This window comes from Mauremys mutica, chromosome 3 (genome assembly GCF_020497125.1).
Source record: "Mauremys mutica isolate MM-2020 ecotype Southern chromosome 3, ASM2049712v1, whole genome shotgun sequence".
Taxonomy (NCBI): domain Eukaryota; kingdom Metazoa; phylum Chordata; order Testudines; family Geoemydidae; genus Mauremys; species Mauremys mutica.
Window position 1 is genome coordinate 133,955,283 of NC_059074.1, and position 27,388 is coordinate 133,982,670.

The 27,388-nt window shown below is 45.8% G+C and overlaps 1 protein-coding gene across 6 annotated transcripts in view; it reads left to right on the forward strand.

Moving 5' to 3' along the window:
- The window catches only part of TBCE (tubulin folding cofactor E), a 72,698-nt gene that overhangs the window by 37,747 nt on the left and 7,563 nt on the right, over positions 1 to 27,388 (forward strand). For all 6 annotated transcript variants that reach the window (XM_045009362.1, XM_045009363.1, XM_045009358.1 and 3 more), the window contains exons 7-15: positions 1,880 to 1,982; positions 3,319 to 3,395; positions 3,673 to 3,768; positions 13,057 to 13,121; positions 13,203 to 13,267; positions 22,368 to 22,520; positions 23,270 to 23,423; positions 25,458 to 25,526; positions 26,785 to 26,844. In XM_045009362.1, coding sequence (XP_044865297.1) covers positions 1,880 to 1,982; positions 3,319 to 3,395; positions 3,673 to 3,768; positions 13,057 to 13,121; positions 13,203 to 13,267; positions 22,368 to 22,520; positions 23,270 to 23,423; positions 25,458 to 25,526; positions 26,785 to 26,844 — 842 coding nt within the window. The remainder of the gene's footprint in view (positions 1 to 1,879; positions 1,983 to 3,318; positions 3,396 to 3,672; positions 3,769 to 13,056; positions 13,122 to 13,202; positions 13,268 to 22,367; positions 22,521 to 23,269; positions 23,424 to 25,457; positions 25,527 to 26,784; positions 26,845 to 27,388) is intronic.

Consider the following 27,388-nt stretch of genomic DNA (forward strand, 5'->3'; position numbering starts at 1 on the left):
GGGAAGGTAGGGGACTTTAATGCTCTGTGGGCAATCTAATTTTGTATTTGTAATTTTGGCAGAGGAAACTGGAGCCCTAGAGATGTGCTCCTTTTTATATTTTGTATGAATCTAGTAGTATTTTTTAGGTACAGTAGAATCTCAGTTATGAAAACCTCGGATATGGAGGTTGTTTGTAACTCTGAACAAAATGTTATGATTGTTCTTTCAAAAGTTTACAACTGAACACTGACTTAATACAGCTTTGAAATCTTATTATGCAGAAGAAAAATGCTGCTTTTAACTATCTTAATTTTAATGAAACAAGCACAAAAACAGTTTCCTTACCTTGTCAAATCTTTTTTAAACTTTACCTTTTTAAAATAGTTTACATTTAACATAGTATGGTGCTTTTTGCTTTTTTTGTCTCTGCTGCTGCCTGATTGCGTACTTCTGATTCCAAATGAGGCATGCGGTTGACCAGTTAGTTTGTAACTCTGGTGTTCTACTGTAGTTGCACCATGGGCGGCGGGTATAATAGGCAAGAGAAGGCTCGGCTTTCCTGGCACTGCTGCTGCCACCAGACCCCCGGTTGCGGGGTTTGGTGGGGGAAGATTTTGCTTTTATTATTCCCCATGCAGGTTGCAAGGCAGCTGAGAGGCAGTAGGTGCTATTCAGCTTCCTGGGTTCATCAGTAATGTATCTGGGCTCCAGCGAGATTAGTGATGCACCCAGGAAGCTGAGTAGCAAATACCACTTCCTCAGCAGCCCCTGAACCTGCATGGGGGGCTAAGGGAGGCGTGGCACGGCTATGGCTGGTCCTGGGCACCTCCAGGCAGGTGCGGGGGGGCCCTCGGGGCACCTCTGGGCAGGGAGGGGTCTTGGGACTCTGGCTGCGGGGAGGGGGGCAGAGCCGGGGCCTAGCCTCCCCATGAGTTGTGCACACATACTGACTGTTGAAGAGGTTGAGACTGGAGCTTTCACTGAGGAACCTACTCTGAGGAGAACTCCTCCTGACGGGGCTCCATTTTTTTCCATAATTTCATGGCTTATGTTCTGGAGATGGATTCTGGCTTGCTGATAGGGGAGTCCTCCTGTTCTGAGTACACTAAAAAGGGTAGATAAGTTTCTAAATAGCTATTCTCTTTTTGGCGCTTCTCTTGTGTACATATCTGGTGTGAAAGCTTTCCCATTACAAGAAGAGTCCATATTTTACTATACCACTATTTCACAGGAAGAGGAGTCTTATTTTACCAATAATGTACGATACAAAGGCTAGCTGCTAACAATAAATAATACATTAATTTGTCATTCTGTTAAAAACATAGATGCTTTACTGGAGCATTAAGTGACGGGTAGGTCTGGGAATCTCTATGGCATTTTGTCATAAAATGAATATCTCTTAAGAATTCCCTGCTGAAACCCTCATTTAAATCTGCTTCTAAAGATACAGTGTCAAGGGTGATAGGCCCAAAATTTGACTTGTCACTTTTATTTCTGGTAACAAAATAAATAATTCTCTTTTCCCACCTTAATGCTTCAGTACTTAAACTACACCCCCCCCAAAAAAAACCCCCAAAAAACCCCAAAACTCCTAATGCCATCAGGCTAGCATATGTGATGAACTCAGATTGGCAACAAATATACATACATGATGGAGGAAAATAAAATTGGCAAGGAAAGCGTTTGCACTCAAACTACCAAGGCATTTTTCTAAATAGGTTGGAAAATATTTTAAATATACAAAGTCCTTTACAATGCGCCTCTCTTTAATGGCATGTAATCCTATATGTTCCTTTTTGTTTTGAAATATGTAATTCTAAATTGGTGGTTTAGTTGAATACTTGAGTTGTTTGTTTTATGTTGTAGAAATAAGAACTCATTTATTCTTTTGATACAGTGAAAACAAGATTAAATTTCCATCTGATTCTGCTTCTATAACCTGTACACTTAGTAAATTGAGGGTTCTGGCACTTAATCGAACTGGAGTAACATGGGCAGAGGTAATGAGCTTCTTACATTTATGAAGTAAATTGTTTTTATTTGTTAGTCATTTGGTTTCATGGGTCAATAAAAACATAATAGGGGCTTTTACACTAGATCATACAATCTTCCAAAGTTGAGTCTGATCTATATTAGAGAAAAGATGCACCGGTATAATTAAATCAGTCTAAAATTGCTTGTTACACTGGCATGAAACCCTAATGCAGAGACACTTAAACCAGGTTAAATTGGTAAATTTACTTAAATTGGTAATTTGGTAAATTACTGAATTAAATAGGTTTAGTTTATCTGAAGTTAACCTGGTTCTAATGTGTCTACGTTAGGGGGGGGTGCCTATGTAAATTGATTTTAAGTTTGTTGTACTGGTGCAACTTTTCTAATAAAGATCAGAACACTGACTTTTTTTAAAGCTATTTTTATGTGACTGAGCCACTTTGATATAACCATATTGAGATTCATTATGAAATATGTTTCTGGCATCACTTTGTATAGTAGGTGTTTTAATATGCTTGTATTTATAAAGGAGCTGACAAACATCCGGTAGTATAATAGAGCCTGTTTCTATGAACTCAGATATAACATAGGAAAATGAAAGTCTGAGTTGTTTCCATGCATGGAAACGTGCAAATTGCTTTTCCAGTTAGTTACTCTCGTCTTACACCTTGTGTACACTAGGAAGACGACATGTTGCTGATGAGGGGTGTCAGCAGTGGGCCTTTTCCCTAGCGTAAGCCTGGCCTAAAAGTGATAGATTAAATTGTCAACCTGCCTTTATCAGAAATAATACTGTGCATTAGATCCCATCCAGGACTAAAATAAAATCTTGAGGTTTCTAGGCTAAGCCAATTTGGCATAATTCCACAGAAAACAGTGGAGACTTCTCAGAGCCCTATATCTTAGAAAAAGCCTTGTTTGATTAACCTTAGAGTTTTCCCAAGTTCTTGATTCTGTAAACCAAACATGAAAATCCAAATGGAAAATGGTGGTTCACAGAATGGGGGAAGATGGGATGGCACTATCCTAAAGTTACAATTTAAATGGCAATGTTGTCGGTTCCCCTGCAGCCTTTTCTTTTTGAAATATGGATCCCAGTCCAGTAACAGTGAATCCTGTGGCTGTGTGGAATCCTACTGACTACCGTCTGTACTAGCAGATGAGATACAGGATCAGAGAGATAGCTACTATTAGATAGGAAGGTTTAGTGAAATAAACAGTATTCCATATAGCTTATTTTAGATAGTTATGGCATATTTTGAATGTGTTTTAAGTAAAACTTATGTGATTCACAGATTCTGGCATATATACAGTTATACTAAATAAAGTTTTTCCTATTAGGTTCTTCTCTGTGCTCCAGGGTGGCCAGCACTTGAAGAATTGTACCTTGCTTCTAATGATATTACAGTTTTAGAAAGGTATGAGGTTTAGCTTTAAATGCTGAAATCATCCTTTTGTGATTAATATACTGTATGCATAAAGTTACATGGCATGTCTGATAAAAATCAAACTAAATTCCAGTAGTGGATTAAATTACCATTACCATGGTGATCTTGCAAAGGAGATTTTAAAATACTGTGTGATTTGGGATACTTATGTGTGAACACACTGATTTTATTATATAGTTGTGTGTATATGACTGTAAATATTTTAAAACCATTTAAAAACATAATTGCATTTTTGTAATGCTTACAGACCCATTAATGTTCTACAGCCCTTGAAATTGTTAGACCTTTCAAACAACCAATTAATTGATGGAAGTCAACTGCAGCTAATAGCATATCTCCCCAGGTAATTGTTAAAGAACTTTACTGTAAATTCTTTGTCATGCTCTGTAAATGGATTCATTCACATATGCTTTGTGGTTTGAAACGTGATAATATTGTCTTGCTAGTGAAGGTTACAGAATTTTGAAAATGAAGGTTTTTTTCTCTTTTGTGGAGAATATCTGAACTATTTAACATAATCAGGGGAAGGATTTAATTTTATTTTAAGGTTTAATTAAAGCATGTTTCTATGAAGATATTTATGGAATTAGTGTTTTTTTTTTAAACAGTTTGACGTTCAGATATTGCAATTAAAGGGCCATAACCTAGAGAAAACCCTTTTCAGGACAACTAGCTCTTAGAACCTGTGTGGGCTTCCTATGATGAGGAGCTTTGGAGATTGCTCCTGATTTAGAGGGACAATTCTTTGGTAGTGGATACATAATGCCAGTTGTTGTTGTTGTGTTTTAATGTATTTAACAACTACATGTGACCATCCCCTTCCTATATGTCGGTCTGATTCTGGGAAATTATGTTGGGCAACACACTGAATGGATTACTATTCTGACTGGCATGCAGTCAGCCAGAGATTTTTATAAGTGGTCACATAGCCAAAGATGTTTAATTGAGTGGCATCTCTTATCTTTTAGCCATGAGATGAAAGGATCCCACAAGATTATTTCTGTCTTCTCTCCTTCCTTCTGAAAAAAGGGTGATCAGACAGGGATGGAGGCAGAGCCTCACTTTTAATCTCTACAATCTCATTTCCGCCCACCTCCTGCTCCTCTCCCCAGTTAACACTAGGACTATGGCTACGCTATAGAGCCTATGTCAGCATAGCTATGCCAGCATAACCCCCTAGTGTAGATGTAACTTACACCAACAGGAGGAGTTTCTGTGCTGGTGTAGGAACACCATCTTCCTGAATGACATTACCTATGCCAATAGAAGCCCTCTTCTGTCAGTATAGCTGCTTCCACAATGAGGATTTTGTCAGCATAGCTGTGTCAGTCAGGGGCATGTTTTTTTCACATCCCGCAGTAGTGAGTATAGTTCAAGCCTAAGAGTTTGTCCACACTGGGAAATTTACCACCATACCTACACTACTATAAATATTTGCTGCTGTTATTCCCTGTGTGGATGTTCTCTTTTTGGATTTAAAGTGCCTTTTTTTTGGTTTAGGTTAACAACTTCCAAAAGACATAAGTTAAACCGAGCGGCATGTCTGGTCTCGGGCTCCTACGCGGAGGCGCAGCCAGGCAGCTCTGCACTCTGCCCCATGTGCAGGCACCACCCCTGTAGTTCCTGGCCAATGGGAGCTTCAGGGGTGGTGCTTGGGCAGCAGCAGCAGCAGCACGCGGAGCCCCCTGTCTGCCCCTAAATGTAGGAGCCAGAGGGGGGACATGCTGCTGCTTCCAGGAGCTGTGCAGAGCTGCAGCATGCATGCGTGGAACAGCCCCCGATCCTGCTCCCCGCCTGGAGCACAGGAGTGCAGCAAGTCCCAGACCCCGCTCCCCAGCAGGAGCTCGAGGGCCAGATTAAATCATCTGGCGGGCTGGATGTGGCCTGCAGGCTGTAGTTTGCCCACCCCTGGTGTAGGGTACCCTAAATCCCAAAACAGAGTGTCCATCCACATGGGGAATTCTACCAACATAGCTGTTTCAGTATAATTATGCCACTATAGCTATACTGACACATCTCCCTGTGTAGATAAGCCTTAAGTAACCTTTTCTTAAACTAGAAATGCTACAGCATATAGACACTACAGTGATGGATGAGGTTCTTCCATTGCTGTGGTGAATCCACCTCCCCAAGAGGTAGAAGACTTCTAGCACTGTCTACCCTGCAGCTTAGGGTTAACTATGTCTCATTTTTCACACCCCTGAGTGACATAGCTAGATCGACCTAGCTTTCGAATGTAGACCAGCCTTAAGGCCCTTCCTTACTTCTTCCCTGGGTGATGCTACACTTGCAGACTGCGTGCCTCCAAGGTGGGGAGAGAGGGCATACCCAAAATAGGAGAAGGGTGTGCGGGTCAGAACTTTTTTATAAGAGTTCTCCAATCCCACACCTTTTTCTCCTCCATCTCAAGGGCAACACTACAAGTGCAGGTGGTTTGTGGTTTTGGGACCACCTTTTCTTCTGAATAGGAGCGTGTTGTAGAAAAGGCTTTCCAGGTCCTACACTCGGCTTGCCTCAGATCGTCATACATATCTTCAACTGGCTATGAACATGTATGTTTTAGGATTGACATGAATTCTATTAATGAAATCTTTGTTAGCTTTGGAGAAATCTTGTTAATATGTGGAAAGAATGCTGTATTCAAAATTGTTAGCAGGGTTTTAAAAAAATATGTTTGGTTAAAAATCCAAGTTTCTAACATTCTTAATCTATGTGAAGAATGGATTTTAATGGAAATTTCAAACAAATCAAGAATACAAAATTGGCTGTATGGAAATATCCCATTTAGAACCTTTCCTAAAGCAGTAATATCCTGGTCTGAAGAATGCCTTGATATTTAAAAACAAACAAACAAACAAAAAAACCCAACCCAGCATCTTGATGCATCCTATTACTGGGAATCAAAACTTTGGTATTTGTCCTGGACTGAATGCTTTAAGAATGTTTCCACCATGCTGAAAAGCTCTGTGGTCTTTTGTAGTGATATCATCTTGTTCCATAGATTCCTGCACAGCAACATCTTGGTACTTACAGTGCTGAGCTGGCGTGAAATGCCACTTTGCACTTGAGTATGTGATTTAGGAAAAAATACTGTTTTCTCCCTACTCAACTTCATCTACTTCTGTGTCCATTCAAATATGTGGAACCTGATGAACGATCAGTTGCAAAGTTACTTAAACTCTTATACCAAAAATAAGGTTCTTCTTCGAGTGATTGCTCCTATGCATTCCATTGTAGGTGTGCGCGCCGCGCGTGCACGGTTCTTTGGAACATTTTTAGCCTAGCAACTCCGGCGGGCCGGCTGGCGCCCCCTGGAGTGGCGCCGCCATGGCGGCTGATATATACCCCAGCCGGCCCGTCCGCTCCTCAGTTCCTTCTTTCCGCCCGTGACGGCTAGTAGGAACAGTGGAGTGCTCCCTTACCTCCACAGCCCTAGCGTTTCTCCATAGTTTAGTGTATATAGTTGTTAGTATTTTGTTAAAGTTTCTTGTTATAGTCGTTTAGTTAGTTGTATAGTGTGATAGGGAATTAGAGGGGTTAGCCCTCTTCTTCCGCCCCGGTGCGGGCTTATGCCCGGAGCACCGGGATTCAAGCCCTGCGTGGCTTGCCAGCGGCCGATGCCAGTGAGTGACCCGCACGACTCCTGCCTCCGCTGCCTCGGAGAGTCGCACAGGACAGATAAGTGCCTGATTTGTGTGGCTTTTAAGCCTCGGACAGGAAGGAGCGGGACTCTCGGTTAAAACAGCTCCTTATGGAGTCGGCTCTCCAACCTCCGGCACCAGCTCCTTCGGCACCGAAACCGGCCTCCGTGAGCAGCGCACTGGCAGCACCGAGCCGCTCCGGTACCGACACGTCTCGGCACCCTGCTCCGAAGACCCGGCACCGCTCGCTCTCCCCGAGGAAGAAGCAAAAGGTGCCGAAGACGGCCACTGCGAAACAGCAGCAGAAGCCGTTAGTCCAGCCGCCACCGACCAAAACGGTACAGGCTGAGACAGTGCACAAGAAGTGCACCGGGCCGTCGACTCCGGCGCCGCAAGGGCCGTCGACTCCGGCACCGCCCAGCTCCCCGGTGCCGACCGAGGAGGAGCTGAGGCTCCCGTCCACGCCGGAGGCGTTCGCTACGGCGAGGGAGCTGATCGACCTCACGGCCGATACGGGCCATCAGCTTCCAGCACCGCCGGTGCGGACAGTGAAGTCCATCGGGAAGCCATTGATGATGCGCCCTCCGTCTCCTGGCGGCCGAGGTGATCGGAGCACCATGATCCGCTCTCGCTCCCGTTCTCCCTCTAGAAGGCGGTCGCCAATGCACCGGGGCCGAGCCGCACGACGGTCAACGTCGAGACGCCGCTCCCCATCTCGTCACCGGTCGCAGTCCCGGTACCGCTCGCAATCGCGGTACCGGTCGCACTCCCGGTGGCGCTCTAGGTCCCGGTCACCAAGTCGCCGGCACCGCACCAGGTCCGGCTCCAGGCATCGCGGGCGATATCGAGACTCTCGCAGCCACTCACGGCGACGTCGCTCCCGATCCAGGTCTGACTCCCGGCACCGCCGGTCGAGCTCCCGGCACTGCGCTTCGCGGAGATCCCGTTCGCCCATCAGACCGCATGACGACCGGCACCGTCCGTCGGCACCGGAGCGACAGTTTACTCCGGCACCGGACGTCCGCCCGGGAACCGCAACGGCTCCTCCCTGGCCTTCGAGGGAGCCCTCAGTTGCTTCTCCTGAGGGCAGCACGGTAGACTTCAGAGCGGGGTCTCTGCCGCAGGACCATGGACCCCAGCAGTGGGGATTTTGGGTGCCCTGGGCCCAACATGAGCAGGGACCTCCCCTCCCTCCGAGACAGCCTGGCTCGGCGCGCTCGGTGCCGGTGGCCACTGTCAGCAGGCCACCCCCGTCTCCAACACCACAGACCGCCACTCACGGCACGCCGTTGGGGCAGGAGACACTGGCACCTGATCGCCCAGAGGCAGAGCAGGCACCTGAAGAGGTGCTTCCAGGTCAATCCTCGTCCTCCTCTCCCGACGAGGCTGTGGCAGGGGCGTCAACATCGGAACCCCCGCCTATTGACCTGAAGGCGCACCAGGACCTTCTGCGGAGGGTAGCGAAAGCCATCAACCTACCCGTCGAAGAGGTCCAGGAGGTGGATGACCCCATCACGGATGTAGTGGGAGCAGACGCCCCCGTGAGAGTGGCGTTACCGTTCATCCGCACAATCCAGCGGAACAATGCCGCCATTTGGCAATCGCCATCCTCCGTCCCTCCCACGGCACGCGGCGTGGAGAGGAAATATTCCGTACCGCCTAAAGGGTACGAATACCTTTATGTGCACCCCACACCGGACTCCTTAGTCGTACAGTCCGTGAACGACCGGGAGCGTAATGGACAGCCGGCAGCTGCGCCCAAGTCTAAGGAGTCCAAACGCATGGACTTGCTCGGACGCAAGATTTACTCAGCGGGCAGCCTCCAACTCCGCATCGCGAATCAAATGGCCCTGCTATCCCGTTATACGTTTAACATCCTGGGATGCCTGGGTAAATTCGCGGAGCGGACCCCACAAGACTCCCGCCGGGAATTCTCGGCCCTCCTAGAAGAGGGCAAGCTGGCCTCCAGGACCTTGATTAAAGCAGCGGTCGACTCAGCGGACTCGGGGGCCAGGACGGTGGCGTCCGGGGTAACCATGCGGCGCATTGCGTGGCTACAGTCGTCCACTTTGCCGCCGGAGGTGCAATATACCCTCCAGGACCTCCCCTTTGAGATGCAGGGCCTGTTTTCTGAGAAAACTGACACCAGAATTCAGACCCTGAAGGACGGACGAGTGGCAATCCGCACTTTGGGGATGCATACACCAGCCACTCAGAGGCGTCCCTTCCGGCAACAACCCTATCGGCCCGGGCCGCAGGCCAGATCTCGGCCATTTAATAACCGCAGGGCCCCATTCCGCCGCAGACCATCGGGCGGGCGGCGTAACCAGTCCCAAGGCTCGTCCAAGGCCCCTCAAGGCCCCAAGCCGGCCTTTTGATGGGACGCCCGAGGACGGCGCACCACTCTCACCCCAGGATCCATCCCCTTTGTTTTCAAGTCGTCTTTCCCGCTTCCTTCAGGCGTGGTGTTCTCTAACATCAGACAGCTGGGTACTCAACACCATTCAGCACGGCTACCGCCTACAGTTTCTTTCGCCCCCTCCCTCCCACCCACCTTCCCCGTCCCTCTTCAGGGACCCCTCTGACGAGCAAGTCCTCTTACAGGAGGTCCAGTCTCTGTTGAGCGTGGGTGCCATCGAGGAGGTGCCCCCCTGCAGGCGGGGCAGGGGATTCTACTCCAGGTATTTTCTCATCCCCAAGGCGAAAGGAGGTCTTCGTCCCATCTTAGACCTCAGGGAGCTGAACAAGTACCTCTGCAAACTCAAGTTTCGGATGGTAACCTTGGGGACCATTATCCCTTCCTTGGATCCGGGAGACTGGTTTGCCGCCCTCGACATGAAGGATGCTTACTTTCATGTGGCGATTTACCCCCCTCACAGACGCTACCTGCGCTTTATGGTCAACGAGACCCACTACCAGTTTGCGGTGTTACCCTTCGGCCTCTCCACCGCACCGAGGGTATTCACCAAATGCATGGCGGTCGTGGCCGCAGCCCTCCGTCGTCGTCGAATTCATGTGTACCCATATCTCAACGACTGGCTGATTCGTGGTCGTACCCAAGACCTGGTAGCAGCTCAGGTGTCCGAGATACTGCATCTGTTTCGGTCCCTCGGCCTGCTTGTCAACGCCGACAAGTCCCACTTGGTTCCGACTCAAAGAGTGGAATTCATAGGAGCCTCCTCGACTCCACTCTGGCCAGAGCCTGCCTCCCTCGGGGTCGACACGAGACGTTGGCCTCCCTGATACGGTCACTGCAGGCCTTTCCAACGACAACAGTGCGGTGCTGCCTACGTCTCCTAGGTCACATGGCAGCGTGTACGTTTGTGACCGCACACGCAAGGCTGCGACTTCGCCAGTTCCAAATGTGGCTGGCATCGGTGTACCGCCCTCACCGCGACCCACTGGATATGGTGGTGGTGGTGCCGAGTCCCGCTCTCCAGTCGCTCACCTGGTGGCTGGATTCGGAGACAGTCTGCGCAGGGGTTCCGTTCCGCCCTCCTCGGCCGTCGATCACCCTGACCACGGACGCGTCGGCACTTGGATGGCGGGCTCACATGGGAGACCTGCACACCCAGGGCCTCTGGTCGGCCCAGGAGCTCTCCCTCCATATCAACGTCCGGGAGTTGAGAGCGATCCGTCTGGCGTGTCTCGCCTTTCTGTCTCACCTTCAGGACCGCTGTGTAGCGGTGTACACGGACAACACCACAGCCATGTTCTATGTCAACAAGCAGGGCGGAGCTCGATCCTCCCCGCTTTGCAAGGAGGCAATGCTCCTCTGGGACCTTTGTGTGACCCACTCGATTCGCCTCGAAGCGTTTTTTCTGCCGGGGGTGCAGAACACGTTGGCCGACCGTCTGAGCAGGTCCTTCGCCTCCCACGAGTGGTCGCTTCGCCCAGATGTGGCTTACACAATCTTCCAGAGGTGGGGGTTTCCCCAGATAGACCTCTTCGCCTCCCGGGCCAACAGGAAGTGCCACAGGTTCTGCTCCTTCCAAGGTCAAGCTCCAGGCTCCCTCTCGGATGCGTTTCTCCTGCCGTGGACAGAGTCCCTCCTTTACGCGTTCCCTCCGTTCCCGCTCGTCCACCGAGTGCTGCTCAAGCTTCGGAGGGACAGGGCTCGCGTAATACTCATCGCTCCGGCCTGGCCGAGACAACATTGGTACACCAGGCTGCTCGAGCTGTCGGTTCGGGATCCCATTCCCCTCCCGCTATGGCCGGATCTCATCACTCAGGACCTCGGCAGGCTTTGTCACCCGAACCTGCAGTCGCTGCATCTTACAGCTTGGTTCCTGAGTGGTTGACCGACGCAGAGAGAGGATGTTCGGCGGCGGTGCAGCAAGTTCTGCTGGAAAGCAGAAAGCCTTCCACGCGCTCTACTTACCTCGCGAAGTGGAAACGCTTTGCGCTATGGTGTGACCAGCGAAGTCTTAACCCCTTCTCGGCCCCCATCCAGACCGTCCTCGATTACCTCTGGTACCTGAAAGGTCAGGGTCTCGCGATCTCGTCCCTCAGGGTACACCCGCTTTCGACCCGCTATAGGAGGTCGCTCCGTCTTCTCCAACCCAATGGTTGCCCACTTCCTTAAAGGGTTAGACCGGCTCTACCCTCAGGTGCGTCCTCCTGCTCCGACTTGGGATCTGAACCTGGTTCTCGCCCAGATGATGGGCCCGCCCTTCGAGCCCTTAGCCACGTGCTCTCTGCTCCATCTCACCTGGAAGACGGCCTTCCTCGTGGCAATCACATCCGCCAGACGAGTCTCGGAACTCCGCGCCCTGACGGCGGGTCCCCCGTATACCGTCTTCCACGGGGACAAAGTGCAGCTTCGACCGCACCCGGCCTTCCTCCCCAAGGTGGTCTCGGCCTTTCACCTCAACCAGGAGATCTTCCTCCCGGTCTTTTTCCCGAAGCCGCACGCCTCACCTCGTGAGCAGCAGCTCCACACCCTGGACGTCCGCAGGGCCCTCGCTTTCTACATTGACCGGACGAAACCCTTCCGGCGTTCGACCCAGCTGTTTGTAGCGATCGCAGACCGCATGAAAGGCGAGCCTGTATCTTCCCAGCGGATTTCCTCCTGGGTGACGGCCTGCATACGAACATGTTACGAGCTTGCTCGCGTTCCCCCGTGCCGACTCACGGCGCACTCGACCAGGGCGCACGCCTCGTCGGCCGCCTTCCTGGCCCATGTTCCCATCCAGGACATCTGTCGAGCGGCCACCTGGTCTTCTGTCCACACCTTCGCCTCCCACTACGCGTTGGTGCAGCAGTCTCGAGACGACGCAGCCTTCGGCTCTGCGGTATTACACTCCGCCACGTCTCATTCCGACCCCACCGCCTAGGTAAGGCTTGGGAATCACCTACAATGGAATGCATAGGAGCAATCACTCGAAGAAGAAAAGACGGTTACTCACCTGTAGTAACTGGTGTTCTTCGAGATGTGTTGCTCCTATCCATTCCAGACCCGCCCTCCTTCCCCACTGTCGGAATAGCCGGCAAGAAGGAACTGAGGAGCGGACGGGCCGGCTGGGGTATATATCAGCCGCCATGGCGGCGCCACTCCAGGGGGCGCCAGCCGGCCCGCCGGAGTTGCTAGGCTAAAAATGTTTCGAAGAACCATGCACGCGCGGCGCGCACACCTACAATGGAATGGATAGGAGCAACACATCTCGAAGAACACCAGTTACTACAGGTGAGTAACCGTCTTTTCATAAGGGAAGGGAGCAGTAGACTATTTTAAACAAAAAATCAAGCCATTCTGAAGATTAGTACCTCCAAAGCAAGCTGCCATTTTGAAAGCTTGGAACTCCACTGCTGTCCTTCCGTAAACTGCGTTTTAAACTTTGGTTACCAGCTGTGAAGTTGGTGGTTGGTAACATTGTTCTTAAAATCACAAGGCTTGCTGTCAAAAAGTTAACACGGGTTGTATCACGTAAAAACTTGAGTATTTTTACTAAAAGCTTTTTAACAGACATACTTTAACTTCTAAATTTCAGATTAGAACAACTAATTCTTTCAAACACTGGAATTTCTTCTATACACTTTCCTGATGTTGGATTTGGTAAGTAAAGTAAGCACTGTATTATATTTCTAAATTTTAGATCTTCATTGATGTCTTTTAAATTTATTCTCCTTTTCCTAGGATGCAAGACTAAAATGTTTCCTTTATTACAACGTCTTGCAGTAGATGACAATAAAATATTGCAAGTAAGAAAGATTTTTGATGATTTTCACATTTCTTTAATTTTTTGTTTAACAAGAATTTGTAAAATTGCTTTTTCATTTTCCCTGATTTCTGTATTATGTAATGGCAAAAAACCCTATGTCAAATTCTTTGATCAATATCTAGCTTTAGTTAGATTTCTAAAAGCTTTTCAAAACTCCACTTTAACAGATATGATTATTTATTTATTTTTTTAAAATAAATTGCTGAGAACTCTGTTTCTGGCCATTCCCATGCATTGAATGGAATCCAAACACCTCCGCATTCCTCTAGTGCTTGAGTAGCTGAAAGTGAAATTGACAGACCTATAGAGTTTAACTATTTTGTGCTTCAGTGAATTGCAAAAAGTAAACAAACAAATGGCGAAAAATTATATTGGATTTCAAAATGATTTTTCAGTGTTAATAGTCCATGGTGGTGATATTAGTAACCAAGCTAACTGGTGAAGGGAAAAACAGAATTTTACCTAGACAATGTCCCTTCTGTGCTGTGGAAGAAAACAAAAAATCATCACTGATGATCATTTGCAGATGACCTAAAACTGGGGAAATGGTAAATAAAGAAGAGGACAGGTCACTGATTCGAGCAGTCTGGATTGCTTGGTAAACTGGGCGCAAGCAAACACTTTGCATTTTAATACAGCTAAATGTAAATGTGTACATCTAGGAACAAAGGACGAAGGCTGTACTTATGTGATGGGGGACTCTATCCTGGGAAGTAGTGACTTTGAAAAAGATTAGGGGTCATGGTGGATAATCAGCTGAACATAAGCTCCCAAAGTAGCACTGTGGCAAAAAGAGCTAATGGGATGCTTGGATGCAGAAACAGGGGACTTTTGAGTATGAGTAGAGAAGTTATTTTACCTCTGTTTGGCACTGGCGCAACTACTGCTGCTATACTGTGTCCAGTTCTGGTGCCTACAATTCAAGAAGGATTGGAGGGGATTCAGGAACAGCCATGAGAATGATTAAAGGATTAAAAACTATGCCTGTGATAAGCTAATTAGATTCAGCTCTTTGAGTCTAACAAAGGGAAGGTTAAGGGATGACACGATTAGTCTATAAGAATTGACATGGGGAACAAATGGACTCTTCAGTCTAGCAGAGAAACGTATAACACGATCCAATGGCTAGAAGTTGAAGCTAAACAAATTCAGACTGAAAGTAAGGTGTAAATTTTATACTGAGGGTAATTAGCCATTAGAACAATTTACCAAGGGTCATGGTGGATTCTCCATCACTGACCATTTTAAAATCAAAATTGGATATTTTTCTAAAAGATCTGCTCTGGGAATTATTTTGAGGAAGTTCTGTTATACAGATGGTTGGATGAGATGATTGCAATGGTCCCTTCTGTCCTTGGAATCTATGAATTGTCTAGCATAGTGTATGTCTTTCCCACGGTGTCTTACTTGTCATGTGGGAGGACTGTGAGATTGATGAATTTACCATTTCTGTAGAATAGCTCTGTGATACTGTACATTTGTTTGAAGTACGAGTATGATTCTCCCAATTAGTAGTGCCACTTGCTATTACTCAGTCATGGGACAAGAAATTAAAAGCAGGTAAGGACTGCGGTTCTAAAATCTTAAGGACTTGCACAGTTCAGTGTGTGAAGGATTGTGGCTTTAGCATTAATAACAGTAGTGTTTTGGTGATGTGGTTTTGGTTTTTACTCTTTTCTCCATTCCAAGCAATGGTGTCATGTGGCTAGCAATGTTTACTCTTTTATTCTTCCTCCAGTGATGAAGTATTTCAGACTAAGGACAAAGTTCTTCGTCAGATGTTCTCTAGCCTCTTGATAAAAGTTGCTCTTTTCTGCCAGTTTTCTTGCTCTGGCAGTTAGAGGGGCACCAGAAAGTTAAGCCCAGCTGGCTTCTAAATTGCTTGTCCTATGCAACACTATTTTCTCCTCCCAAGTTACCTAAATGCAGTCAAATAAGAAACTTATCACTCAGAGAGCAGAAGTCTCATGAGTTACCATGACTGGGCAACAAAATAGCAGATGAAATTCAACATTGATAAATGCAAAGTAGTGCACATTGGAAAACATAATCCCAACTATACATATAAAATGATGGGGTCTAAATTAGCTGTTACCCCTCAAGAAAGATCTTGGAGTCATTGTGGATAGTTGTCTGAAAACATCCACTCAGTGTGCAGTGGCAGTCAAAAAAGCAAACAGAATGTTGGGAATCATTAGGAAAGGGATAGATAATAAGACAGAAAATATCATAATGCCACTATATCAGGCCTGCACAACTTGTAAAGCGGCGAGGGCCACATTCCTCCAAAGAAAACAGCTGAGGGCCAAAACCTCCCAGCCCGAGGAAACACCCCGCCCCAGGGCCGCCCAGCCCTGCGGAAACAAACCCTCCTTCCCCAGCGCCGCCTCACCAAAACAGCTGTGGGCCAAAAAGGAAGGTTGGGGGTGGGGAGGTGATACTTTATTTTAAATCAACCAGGGGCTCCCAGCTAAAGAGGTGGCTGGGAGCCCTCAGGGGCAAATTAAAGGGCCCGGGGCTCCAGCGGCTGGGGGAACCTGGCAGGGCCGGCTCTAGGTTTTTTTGCTGCCCCAAGCAAAAAAAAATTTGGCTGCCCCCCTTCCCAGCCCTGGGCTCCCCCCGTACCCGCCTGCTGCCCCAGTCCTGGGCTCTCCCCCCACCCACACACACCCCCTGCTGCCCCAGCGCTAGGCTTCCCCCTTTCCTCCCCGCCAGTGCCCTCCCTCCACCCTGCTGCTGCCCCAGCCCTGGGTCCCCCCCCACCTCCTGCCGCCCCAGCCCTGGGTCACTGGTAACGCTCCCAGGGCAGGTCATTCAGCAGGAATTTTGGATGTGCACAAAACACAGACAGGATTGGTTCCCATATGGTTACAGAGCTGCAGTAAAGTGGAACAATTTTCAGCTTGTGTGATTGGAGGATATCTGGATGCATATTATAAGACTGTCCTCCATAAATGAGGAAAAGTTGAGGTGCCTTTATTATTCTTTTGTTCCACTCTTTCTTTCTATGGGGAATTTGCCAATGCAATATCACTGTCTTCCTTTCAAACAAACAAAAAGGCAATGGCTGTTGAAAATAGCAATTCCAGTCCTAATAAGCATTTCTTGCTCAATTTTATCCTACTTTTTCTACAGCAAGTTACAGTGGATCAGTATATTTGATTTGGGAAAAATGAAGTAAAAGCTGCCCAAACCGAGCTTGAGCACTCCTGAATTTTGAGGTGTTCAAATCTGGAAGGCAGGTGCTGGGGGTGGGAGAGGGCTGTGGGCTCCATGGGGGAGTATAGCAGCAACTGTCTGGAGCTGCACGGAGCCAGACACGCTGGTCTGAGTGGCACAGTAAGCGGTTTGGGGATTGGAGAAGGGGTAGGGAGTTCCGGGGGGCAGTCAAGGGACAGGGAGCAGGGGGGGTTGGATGGGGTGGAGGTTCGGAGGGGCAGTCGGGGACAGGCAGCAATTGGATAGGCATGGGAGTCCCAGAGGTTTATCAGGGGACAGGTAGGGGGTGGGGTCCTAGGGGGAAGTTGAGGGGGTCTCAGGAGGGGGCAGTTGGGGACAAGGAGAAGGGAGGCTTAGATAGGGGCTGGGGTCCCAAGGGGCAGTTAGGGGCAGGGGTCTTCGGAGGGGATAATCGGGGGACAAGGAGCAGCGGCATTTAGATAGGGGGTGAAGTCCTGGGGGGCAGTTAGGGGTGGGGTCCTGGGAGAGGGGCATCAGGGGACAAGGACCAGTGGTGCTTAGATAGGGGGTGGGGGTGCTGGGGGGCAGTTGGGGCAGGGGTCCGGGGAGGGGGCAATCAGCGGCCGCTGGCTGGGATTTAAAGGGCTCTGGGCTCCCTGCGGCTGCCGGCAGCCCAGAGCCCTCTGATTCCCAGGAGCGGCTGGGATTTAAAGGGCTCTGGGCTCCCTGCCCCTGCAGGCAGCCCAGAGCCCTTTGATTCCCTGCCACGGCTGGGATTCAAAGGGCTCTGGACTGCCCGCAGAGTGCCGTGTGTGGGGGATTTAGAATCCCCCCGCGGGCCGCACAGTGAGGCTCCAGGCCTGCACTATATAAATCCATGATATGCCCACATCTTGAATACTGCATGCAAATCTGGTTGTCCCTTCTCAAAAAAGATACATTGGAATTGGAAAAGGTACAGAAAACGACAACAAAAATGATTAGGTGTATAGAACTGCTTCCGTATGAAAAGGGATTAATAAGATTGGGACTTTTCAGCTTGGAGAAGAGACGACTAAGAGGGGATATGATAGAAGACTATAAAATCATGACTGATGTGGAGGAAGTAAATAAGAAAATATTATTTACTCCTTCGCACAACACAAGAACTAGGGGTCACCAAATGAAATTAATAGGCAGCAGGTTTAAAACAAAAGGAAGTATTTCTTCACACAACGTACAGTCAACCTGTGGAACTCCTTGCCAGAGGATGTTGTGAAGGCCAAGACTATAACAGGGCTCAAAAAAGAATTAGATAAGTTCCTGGAGGATAGGTCCATCAATGATTATTAGCCAGGATGGGTAGGGATGCAAAACCATGCTCTGAAGTGTCCCTAGACTCTTTGGGCCAGAGGCTGGGAATGGGTGATGGGATGGGTCACTTGATGATTACCTGTTCTGTTCATTCCTTCTGGGAAACCTGGCCTTGGCCATTGTCGGAAGACAGGAAACTGGGCTAGATGGACCATTGGTCTGACCCGGTATGGCCATTCTTAAGTTCTTATTCATGGTCTTTTCCATTGCCTTTCTAAGTGAAACATTACTTTTGTGCTACTAGCTTATCATGTTTCTTATTTGACAAAAAAAATTGCATCATCATTGCTTTTGTGAAAAGCATATGTGCAAAAGACCTATTTATATTGTATGTATACTCTCCTGGAAAAGGATATGAAGGGGGCTAGGGTTGTCAAGCAATTAAAAAAAAATAATCTCGCGATTAAACAATAATAGAATACCATTTATTTAAATATTTTTGGATGTTTTCAACATTTTCAAATATATTGTTTTCAATTACAACACAAGATACGAAGTGTATAGTGCTCACTTTATATTTATTTTTATTACAAATATTTGCACTGTAAAAAACAAAATAGTATTTTTCAATTCATCTAATACAAGTAGTGTATGTAGTATGATCTTTATCATGAAAGTTGAACTTACAAATGTAGAATTATGTACAAAAAAACCTGCATTAAAAAACAAAACAATATAAAGCTTTAGAGCCTAAAAGTCCACTCAGTCCTACTACTTGTTCAGCCAATCATTCAGACAAACAAGTTTATTTATATTTGCAGGAGATAATGTTGCCCGCTTCTTGTTTACAAGGTTACCTGAAAGTGAGAACAGGTGTTTGGATGGCTCTGTTGTAGCTGGCGTTGCAAGATATTTACATGCCAGATGCACTAAAAATTCATATATCCCTTCATTCTTCAACCACCGTTTCAGAGGACGTGTCCATGCTGATGATGGGTTTGGCTTGATAAGGATCCAAAGCACTGCGGACCCACACATGTTCATTTTCATCATCTGAGTCTGAAGCCACCAGCAGAAGGTTGGTTTTCTTTATAAATAGGTCTTTTTTTCTATAATTTTTGCATCAGAGTGTTGCTCTTTTAAGACTTTTATGAAAGCATGCTCCACACCCCGTCCCTCTCAGATTTTGGATGGCACTTCAGATTCTTAAACCTTGGGTTGAGTGGAGTAGCTATCTTTAGAAATCTCACATTGGTACCTTCTTTGCATTTTGTCAAATCTGCAGTAAAAGTGTTCTGAAAACTAACAACTGCTGGGTCATCATACAAGACTGCTATAACATGGAATATATGGCAGAATGCGGGTAAAACAGAGCAGGAGACATACAGTTCTCCCCCAAGGAGTTCAGTCACAAATTTAATTAATGGATTATTTTTGTAACAAGTGTCATTGACATGGAAGCATGTCCTCTGGAATGGTGGCCGAAGCATGAAGGGGCATATGAATTTTTAGCATATCTGGCACGTAAATACCTTGCTGGCTATAAAAGTGCCATGCAAACACCTGTTCTCACTTTCAGGTGACATTGTAAACAAGAAGCAGGCATTATCTCCCGTACATGTAAACAAACTTGTTTGTCTTGGCAATTGGCTGAACAAGTAGTAGTACTGAGTGGACTTGTAGGCTCTAAAGTTTTACATTGTTTTGTTTTTGAGTGCACTTATATAACAAATTCTACTTGTAAGATGTGCTTTCCCGTTAGAGATTGCACTATAGTACTTGTATGAGGTGAATTGAAAAATACTATTTAGTTTATAGTTTTTTACAGTGCAAATATTTGTAGTAAAAAGTGAGCACTGCACATTTTGCATTCTGTGTTGTAATTGTATATATTTGAAAATGTAGAAAAACATCCAAAATATTTAAATTTCAATTGGTATTTTATTAACAGTGCAATTAAAACTGTGATTAATCAAGATTAATTTTTTGATCGCAATTTTTTTTAGTTAATTGCATTAGATAACTGCGATTAATTGACAGCCCTAGAAGAGACCCATGCTGAAAGGTGCTTTATGTCCTCTCCTGTTGACTTAACCATGACTGATTGATAGTGAGTTACTATTATTATTATGGTAGTGCCTGTGGCCAGCCAGTAGTGTTCAGACTGTGCAGACAGATTAGTAGATGGTCCCTGCCCTGAAGAGCTTATCTGCTATTTAGACCAGACTGACACAGGGTGAGGGAAGCAGAGTGAACAATGTGATGGTGGCAAATGGCAGGTTAGTTTCATGATTTTTTGGGGGGGAGGAGGGGGTGGTTTATTTAGGATAGGCTTAGCTAAATGGAAAGAAAAGGGAAGGGGGCGAGGGGATGGGGCAGGGAAGTAGATAGTGAGAGGGGTGGGTGTGGAGAGACTGAGGGAGGGGGAGCATTTGAGCAAACAGCTAGTCAGCACAGAGCAGAGAAAGTTTCAACTGTAGGAAATTCTCGGAATGCCGAGAGGTCCCTGCTTTGGCTGTTTCTGCCCCAACTGGCTGGAGTCTTTGGCTGGCTCCTCTCTGCAGTTTTCCCCTGAGGTCAGATTGGGGGAGGGGGTGGGGGAGGGCACCATCTGGGTCCTAGTGCCCCCATAATGTGGTAGGGGCTTCGTCTCTTTAATGGAAGTAGAGGATGTTCAGCACTTTTCAGGGTTGGGCTTCGAGGTTGTTATCCCAACTTACTCAAAGGTTAATTGGGACCTGGACCACATGATCTTTGATAGCAAGGCTTACGGATACCAAAAGGAAGCATATCCTGAGAGAGAGGTTTCTTTGATTTAAATTCTTTTAAGGATTACAGTGATCGTGTATCGTTTAAAATGATTGATTAAGCTAAACCAATGACAAAATGATCATACCTGATGTGCAGTTCCTTGAGCATTAAGTTGGATAGGAATCAGGTGTCTGCTAGCGAGTATAGATGCACTGCCACTGTTTGGGTCCCCTTTTAAATTAGTGGAAAAGCTTATATTTTCTATACAGATATTAACTTAACTGTAGTTAGAAATTGGTAAAATCATTGCTCACTAGATGTGTGTGCAGAGAATGAATTGGATTTCTTTTCTGATAAATTAAAATTAAATACAAATGCTCATGTTCCAGAAGTGGCATCATAATACAATAGATGCTTGTTTGCAGCAACACCTTGTAAGAGCAACCGCCACGTACAAGCAACATTTCCCCAGGGAACACTTTCACTATTGTGAATTGTCAACACTCCCCATAACAGCAACAGCTGCTTAGGGAGTAACATCGCAAAAGGGCATTGATGTATTGCTACTAATGAACGTCTACTGTAATTATCTTTAGGTCACAGCTACATAGCTCCTTCTAATTCCCCTCCATGGTTTGAGAGCTTGGAAATGTCAAGTTCAAATAACCCCTATCACTTTTCATCCTACCCATGACATAATCTGCCTTCATCTCAGATTCTCTTATCCACTTACCTAGCTTCTTCAAACTCAGTCATCAAGAGGCCAAAACTATCTGTAATTCCTGAACTCCACTTTTCTATCCCTTCTTCACTTACATTATACACATGCACCCTGGACCTACTCATCCTTCGTAGACCTTTCTTTTTTCTCATCATTTCATCATCCATGACCATTTGTTACAAACTTTCTCTTTTCAGCTGACCTTTCATATCTTGTTCTTGATCATCTGTCTCTCACCTGCTCTCTTAGGGTATGTCTACATGGCAGTTAGACACCTGCAGCTGGCCTGGGCCAGCTGACTTGGGCTCATGGGGCTGTTTAATTGTGGTGTAGATGTTCGGGCTCAGCTGCAGCCCGAGCTCTGGGACCCTCCCACCTCACAGGCTCCAAGAACACAGACTCCAGCCCGAGCCCAAACGTCTGCACTGCAGTTAAACAGCCCCGCAGCCCAAGCCCCATGAGCCTGAGTCAGCTGAAATTCACCAGCCCTGGATTTTTAATTGCGGTGTAGATATACCCGTAGGCCCCTGCTGTCCCTTCTCCGGCATGATTCCCTGCAATTCTAGTCTCTTCACCACCTAACCCCGCAGAGAACATTGCTACCTCTGGCATCATGTGATCCCCTAGTATAATATTAAATGAATGGGTTTCTGTAGACAGTCATGCTCTGAGTGCATTGGTAAGGAGGCACTTCAAAAAATAAAATGGACAGAAAGCTCCTCAAAATAATTGAACTTTGCCATGGAAAGCAATGTCACATCTAAGCCAAGCTTTACACCTCAGTTCCAGGAATCTCTACATACAATGAGTAGAAAGCCTTTCTGGAATGCTGATGCTCTAATATGTATCGATAATGTATACCCACTGAAAACTCCATGCAGGCGCTGTTTGCTTTTCCACCTGTTTATCTTTCAGTTCCTTTAAAAGTGTCTTTCATTTTTATAAGCTAAGTAAAGCAAGTTGTGTTGAAATTTAAACAACAACAAAAAAAGATTAGGGTCGGCTAACGAGAAGTGTCATGATGATGGTCATTGTGTGGTAGAGTCTGTCAGGACTGTGTGCTGTTTTGTTCAGACAGTTTTCTTTTTAAAAAAAAAAAATCCAGTTTTGCAATTCTTTTCCCTTTTCATTCCAGTGGTCGTTTATCAATGAGCTTGATAAACTACAATGTTTGCAGTCACTGCACTGTCAGAATAATCCTTTGATGGGCACAGAGAAGAACCCAGAGACAGTGAGGCAGCTTATCATTGCCAAAATAGGCCAATTAAAGTTTCTGAACAAATCTGAGGTATGTGGTGTTTTTTTCAACTAATCACACAAAGGGTTCTGGAAAAAGTGTCACTGTAAAAGCATTTGGGAAGGTGGGAGGGTGTCTGGAGTTTCTTCCCTGTCCCAATGAATGCATGTGTATAGCTGGAAACCTTCACTTTGAAAATGGACAGAGTCAGGAAACCCTGGATTCTGTTCTTGGCTTTGCTATTAACTCATTGTAGCCTTGGGCAAGGCATTTAGGGTAAATTTTTCAAAAATACCAAAGTCCTATTGATGTCACAAATGGATCTTTTCTCCCCCAACATAGAACTTTTGAGTTAAATAGGTTTAACAAAACCATTTAAAGTAGCTTGCCATTTTTTCTTTCCCCCTTTTCAGGTCAGAAATTATAACACATGTACACATGACCTCAGTGTTGTCCTTTTCAAAATACAGTATCATTGTATTAATTGATGCTGGGAGATGTTGAAAATATACAGAGAACTTTCAAAACCACATGACTTGTTCCATAGTTAAGAAATCATTGTGCTCTATGAGCGTTCATACCTCATGATATTGTTTTCAGACTGCTCTGAGAGCACTGACGACATTGACTAAACTGAATCTGAATCGGTTGTGGGAGTTGAGATTTTTCACAGTTTTATAAGATGCTGAACATACAAGTAACTAATATATAGGAATCTTGACTCTTGAAGGATCATGAACTTGGGTTTTTTGGAAATGTAGTTTAGTGACAAAGTAAGTGTTTTGTATTTGTCAATATAGATCTTTCCTGATGAAAGAAAGGGAGCAGAGCTTGACTATCGCAAAGTGTTTGGCAATGACTGGATAATGGCTGGTGGGAATCAGAATCCAGACAAAAACAGACCAAATGAGGAATTTCTTGCTGCTCATCCTAGGTACCAGTTACTCTGCCTTAGTAAGTACAGTGGAGGTGAAATGAAGATTTCCCTGCTTTGGTATTATGTATGTTCTGATGTTTTCAGTGTACAGAGGTGGCAGAGATCTTTTAATTACACCACTACCTCGATATAATGCCACCCGATATAACATGAATTCAGATATAATGCGGTAAAGCAGTGCTCCGGGGGGGGAGGGCGCAGGGCTGCGCACTCTGGTGGATCAAAGCAAGTTCGATATAACACGGTTTCACCGATAACGCGGTAAGATTTTTTGGCTCCCAAGGACAGCATTATATCAAGGTAGAGGTGTATTTGTCCTTCTGTTTTGGAGGCCTCATTTATTTTTTTCAACTTAACATATTTGAAGAGAAAGGAAGAAAACAAAAACAAGGTCAAGCAATATAAGGACCTTTCTGCCCACATGCTCCTACTGGTTTGGAAAAGGCCAGCATGCAGAACTGCAGGACAGTAAACAGTTCTGTAGTCATTCTCCCAATCTCTCCTAAACAGCCCTCTGACGCTGGCACTCTGCTCCTTTCCCTTTAAGTTTACAGTTTTTTCAGGACAGGAATATCCATAAGTTGTCATACTCACTGCCCTGCTGCAGTCCTGCACTGTCTGGGCAGTCAGGTAAGCTGACTTTAAGGAGCTATTTACAGCCCACCTGCCTACCAGGACCTTCTGGTTGATTTCTAGGGGGTCTTCCAGTAAGAACACGAGGGGCCATACTGGAGCAGACCAATGGTCCATCTAGCTCAGTAGCCTGTCTTCTGACAGTGGCCACCGCCAGGTGCTTCAGAGGGAATGAATGGAAAGGGAAATCAAGTGATCCATCCTCTGTGGACCATTCCCAGCTTCTGGCAACAGGTTAGGGACACTTGGAGCATGCGGTTGCATCCCTGTCCTTCTTAATGACTGTTAGTAACTGTTTCCAGAAATTTCAGCCAAAGGAGCACTTCACCAGGCTGGAAGTATGATCCTATGCCCTGGCAGCTCCTCCAACAATCTATAGGTTAAGTGCAGTTGAATTTATTGTAAGACAAGGAGATTCTGTAGAGTTAATCAAATAGCTTCTTGTGTATGTTGTCTTCTGATTTCTTGCATATCCAACCAAGTTCTAATCCTCTGTTTCCCATTACGTAAGTAGCTCCTTGTTCCATTTTCCTTCAGTATCTACAGTAGCAGTGTCCATATAATGTCCCTGATTATATCCCACTACAGTAAAGACAGACATAGGAGAGGCTGCCTTCTCAGTCACTTTTTCAGCTCGCAAAAAGGCTTGTGGAATCCAGTCCCTCAGACTGAACTTTGAATTTTTGAATTGCATTGCTCTACTGATTGAACTGTCTTGCTGTTAAACTGTGACCCTTACTTTTGTGCTGTAGCTCCTTGGCGCTGCTTCATAACTACCTTCTTGCTTGGTTATCTTTAGTCAATAACATTGTTCAGATATGTGCTATTGCAAATACAGAAAGCACAGGAGCATGCTGGCCACAGCTGCACACAGACTGTTTGTTCCCAGGGTGCTCTCACTGCAGCTAAGAAATGGATGAGAGTTGGCAAAGTGTTCTGGGTTCTGACAGACAGATGAATACTTTAGGCAGCCTATTTTGCTTTTTAAATGCCCAGTATCCAAGTTGCTGTTCCATGCTGAAAAATATTTTCTATAAGCCTCTGTTTTTTAAAAAGGTGATTATTGAAAATGAGTGAAATTATTCTCAGTATTATCATGTTTACAGGAGTTGAGATCTGCTAATTGATGTTTTTAGCTCACAGCACTGCTGGAGCTCAGCTACTGAGCTCCTGGACTGTGGAAAGCAGAACTGCTTAGGTCCTATGGTAGCATAACAGTGAGAGGCGGCAGAGTTTCATGGTCATTGCATGACCTGGATACCATGTTGTCCCACAGACAATTACCAGGAAGTTTTCTTATGCAATGAGAGAGAATTTTAGCTGAAATATCTACACAACTTTCTTTTTGTTCTTTTTTCCTTCCTTCTGTTTCCCGCTAATCTAGTTTGTTTTCATTTGTGTGTGTTTTTTATTAACAGAATATGGTGCTCCTGAAGAAGGTGAACTGAAGGGACAACAGCCTTTCATTCTAAAAAATCAGCTGCTAAGTAAGAGGCCAGAAATTAATAAAATTATATATTTTGCATTTAAAATACTCTCCCTGGAGCAGTAAGGAAGAGGTGCTTTAAGTACCATTGAAGCAGTTTGTACACCAAAAGGAATAGTAAAGGGCACAAAAATTGCCGTCCAGTTCATCTTGAAGTTGAAAACACTTCCCAGAAACAAACTGATAGTTAAGGCTCTATGGATGTATTTATTAGAATGGCACATGTGTCAGGATCTCCCTTGTAAAAGTTCCCCCAACAGCCTTAACTCTTGTCCCACGTAGCTGCTTCCCAGACTGTACAACTGTGACTTATCTGGATGTATGACTTTTTGAGAGAGTGGTGAATTTTTGACAGCATGATCCCTGCAGACTTTTGGGATGCAGCAGGGAGGGTGAAGAGGAAGTATTATGGTATGACAGCCATGGTATGCTAGACTGGGCTACTTTGATCCTTCATGTCCCCTTATCCCCCCTATGCATGCCAGAAACACTCTGATCTGTGAGAGCTAGTAGTTACAGCCTGCCTTGAGCTACGGAGCTCAGACCCAAGAGTCAGGTTAATATCTGTAAGGCTGAGTCTGTGAAGGTGAGTGTAATTATCCTTTGCCTTTCCAACCAGAGCATTACTTTTTTAATTTTTGGGGTGGGGAGGCAGGCTCCAGATTCCAGCCATGAGTTTGAGTCAGCCAGTCTAATGGGGAACAGAAGTACCCATGATTTAGGACTTTTGTCTAGAGCAATGGATCCATGCCAGTAGAAACCAAATGTTCAGGTTAGGACTGCCACATACTATGGTTGTTGAATGTGATTGATTGGAAGGGCATTTATATAGGGTTTCTTTTTTTTTTTAAATGCTGCCTAATATTCAACACCCTCCCTTTTTATTGGGGGCTGGGAGAGTGGCAGCCTGGGTTTTAGCTTTCTGGGATGTGCATTCCCAAATGAGCAAAAAATTATGTCAAAGTCTGCCCGGAAAAAGTAGTATCATGTCCCTCTTGGGGGGAGGAATAACTTTAGAACATTTTTTTTTTTTAATCCATCCTAACTGGCATATTCACTGTTTGTGTTTGCAGTTCACTTAGCATGCAGGGAATTCCAACTTAGTAAGTGCCCAAAGGATTTATGCAAATTGTAGTCACACTTAAAGAAACCGAAATTAATGCCTGGTACCAGTCAATCTAAAGTTCATATAATGGAAGTGTGGTCAAACTTCAGTTACACTTCTCATTATGACTGACTTTGTCTAATTTTTTTTAAAGCTTTGACAATTAAATGTCCAGACAAACCTGATCAGAAACCTATAGAAAAGAAACTACCAGGTAAGCACAGGAAAGTTAATTGTTTGTTTCAATGCCACTCCAGTTCCTTTGTGGTTCTCCCCCCTTTCCTGAAGAAATCTGGAGGCAGCTGCTTCAGAATGCATCAGCATAGCTACTGAGAGGAGGGAAAGACCAACTTGTTCTGTATACAATTGCTAGCAGGATATGGAACCTTTCACCTCAAGGTTACTGGTTAAAAGTCACTAATGACAGTCATTACCATATGATGGCTGTTCAGTAACATGTGGAAAACAAGCTATAGTCCTTCCAGTTCCTAACGGCTGCTTCTACATCACAAGACTTAAGTTGGCACTGATGGTATGAGCATGATTCAGTCTATATGCCAATTTGCTGTCAGGCTATAAACACTGACAGGGGAAACCTGCATGATTATTTGTTTATCAAATGCAGAGGGGCTGGGAATCTCATACCAATACGTTTTTAAAAATGTAAGGTTAGTACTTGTGGAATTACATATTTGGTTGCCCTCAAACCTGTTTGTAAGTACTAGAGTCAAACATGGGTGCTGAAGGAAGAGTTGTGG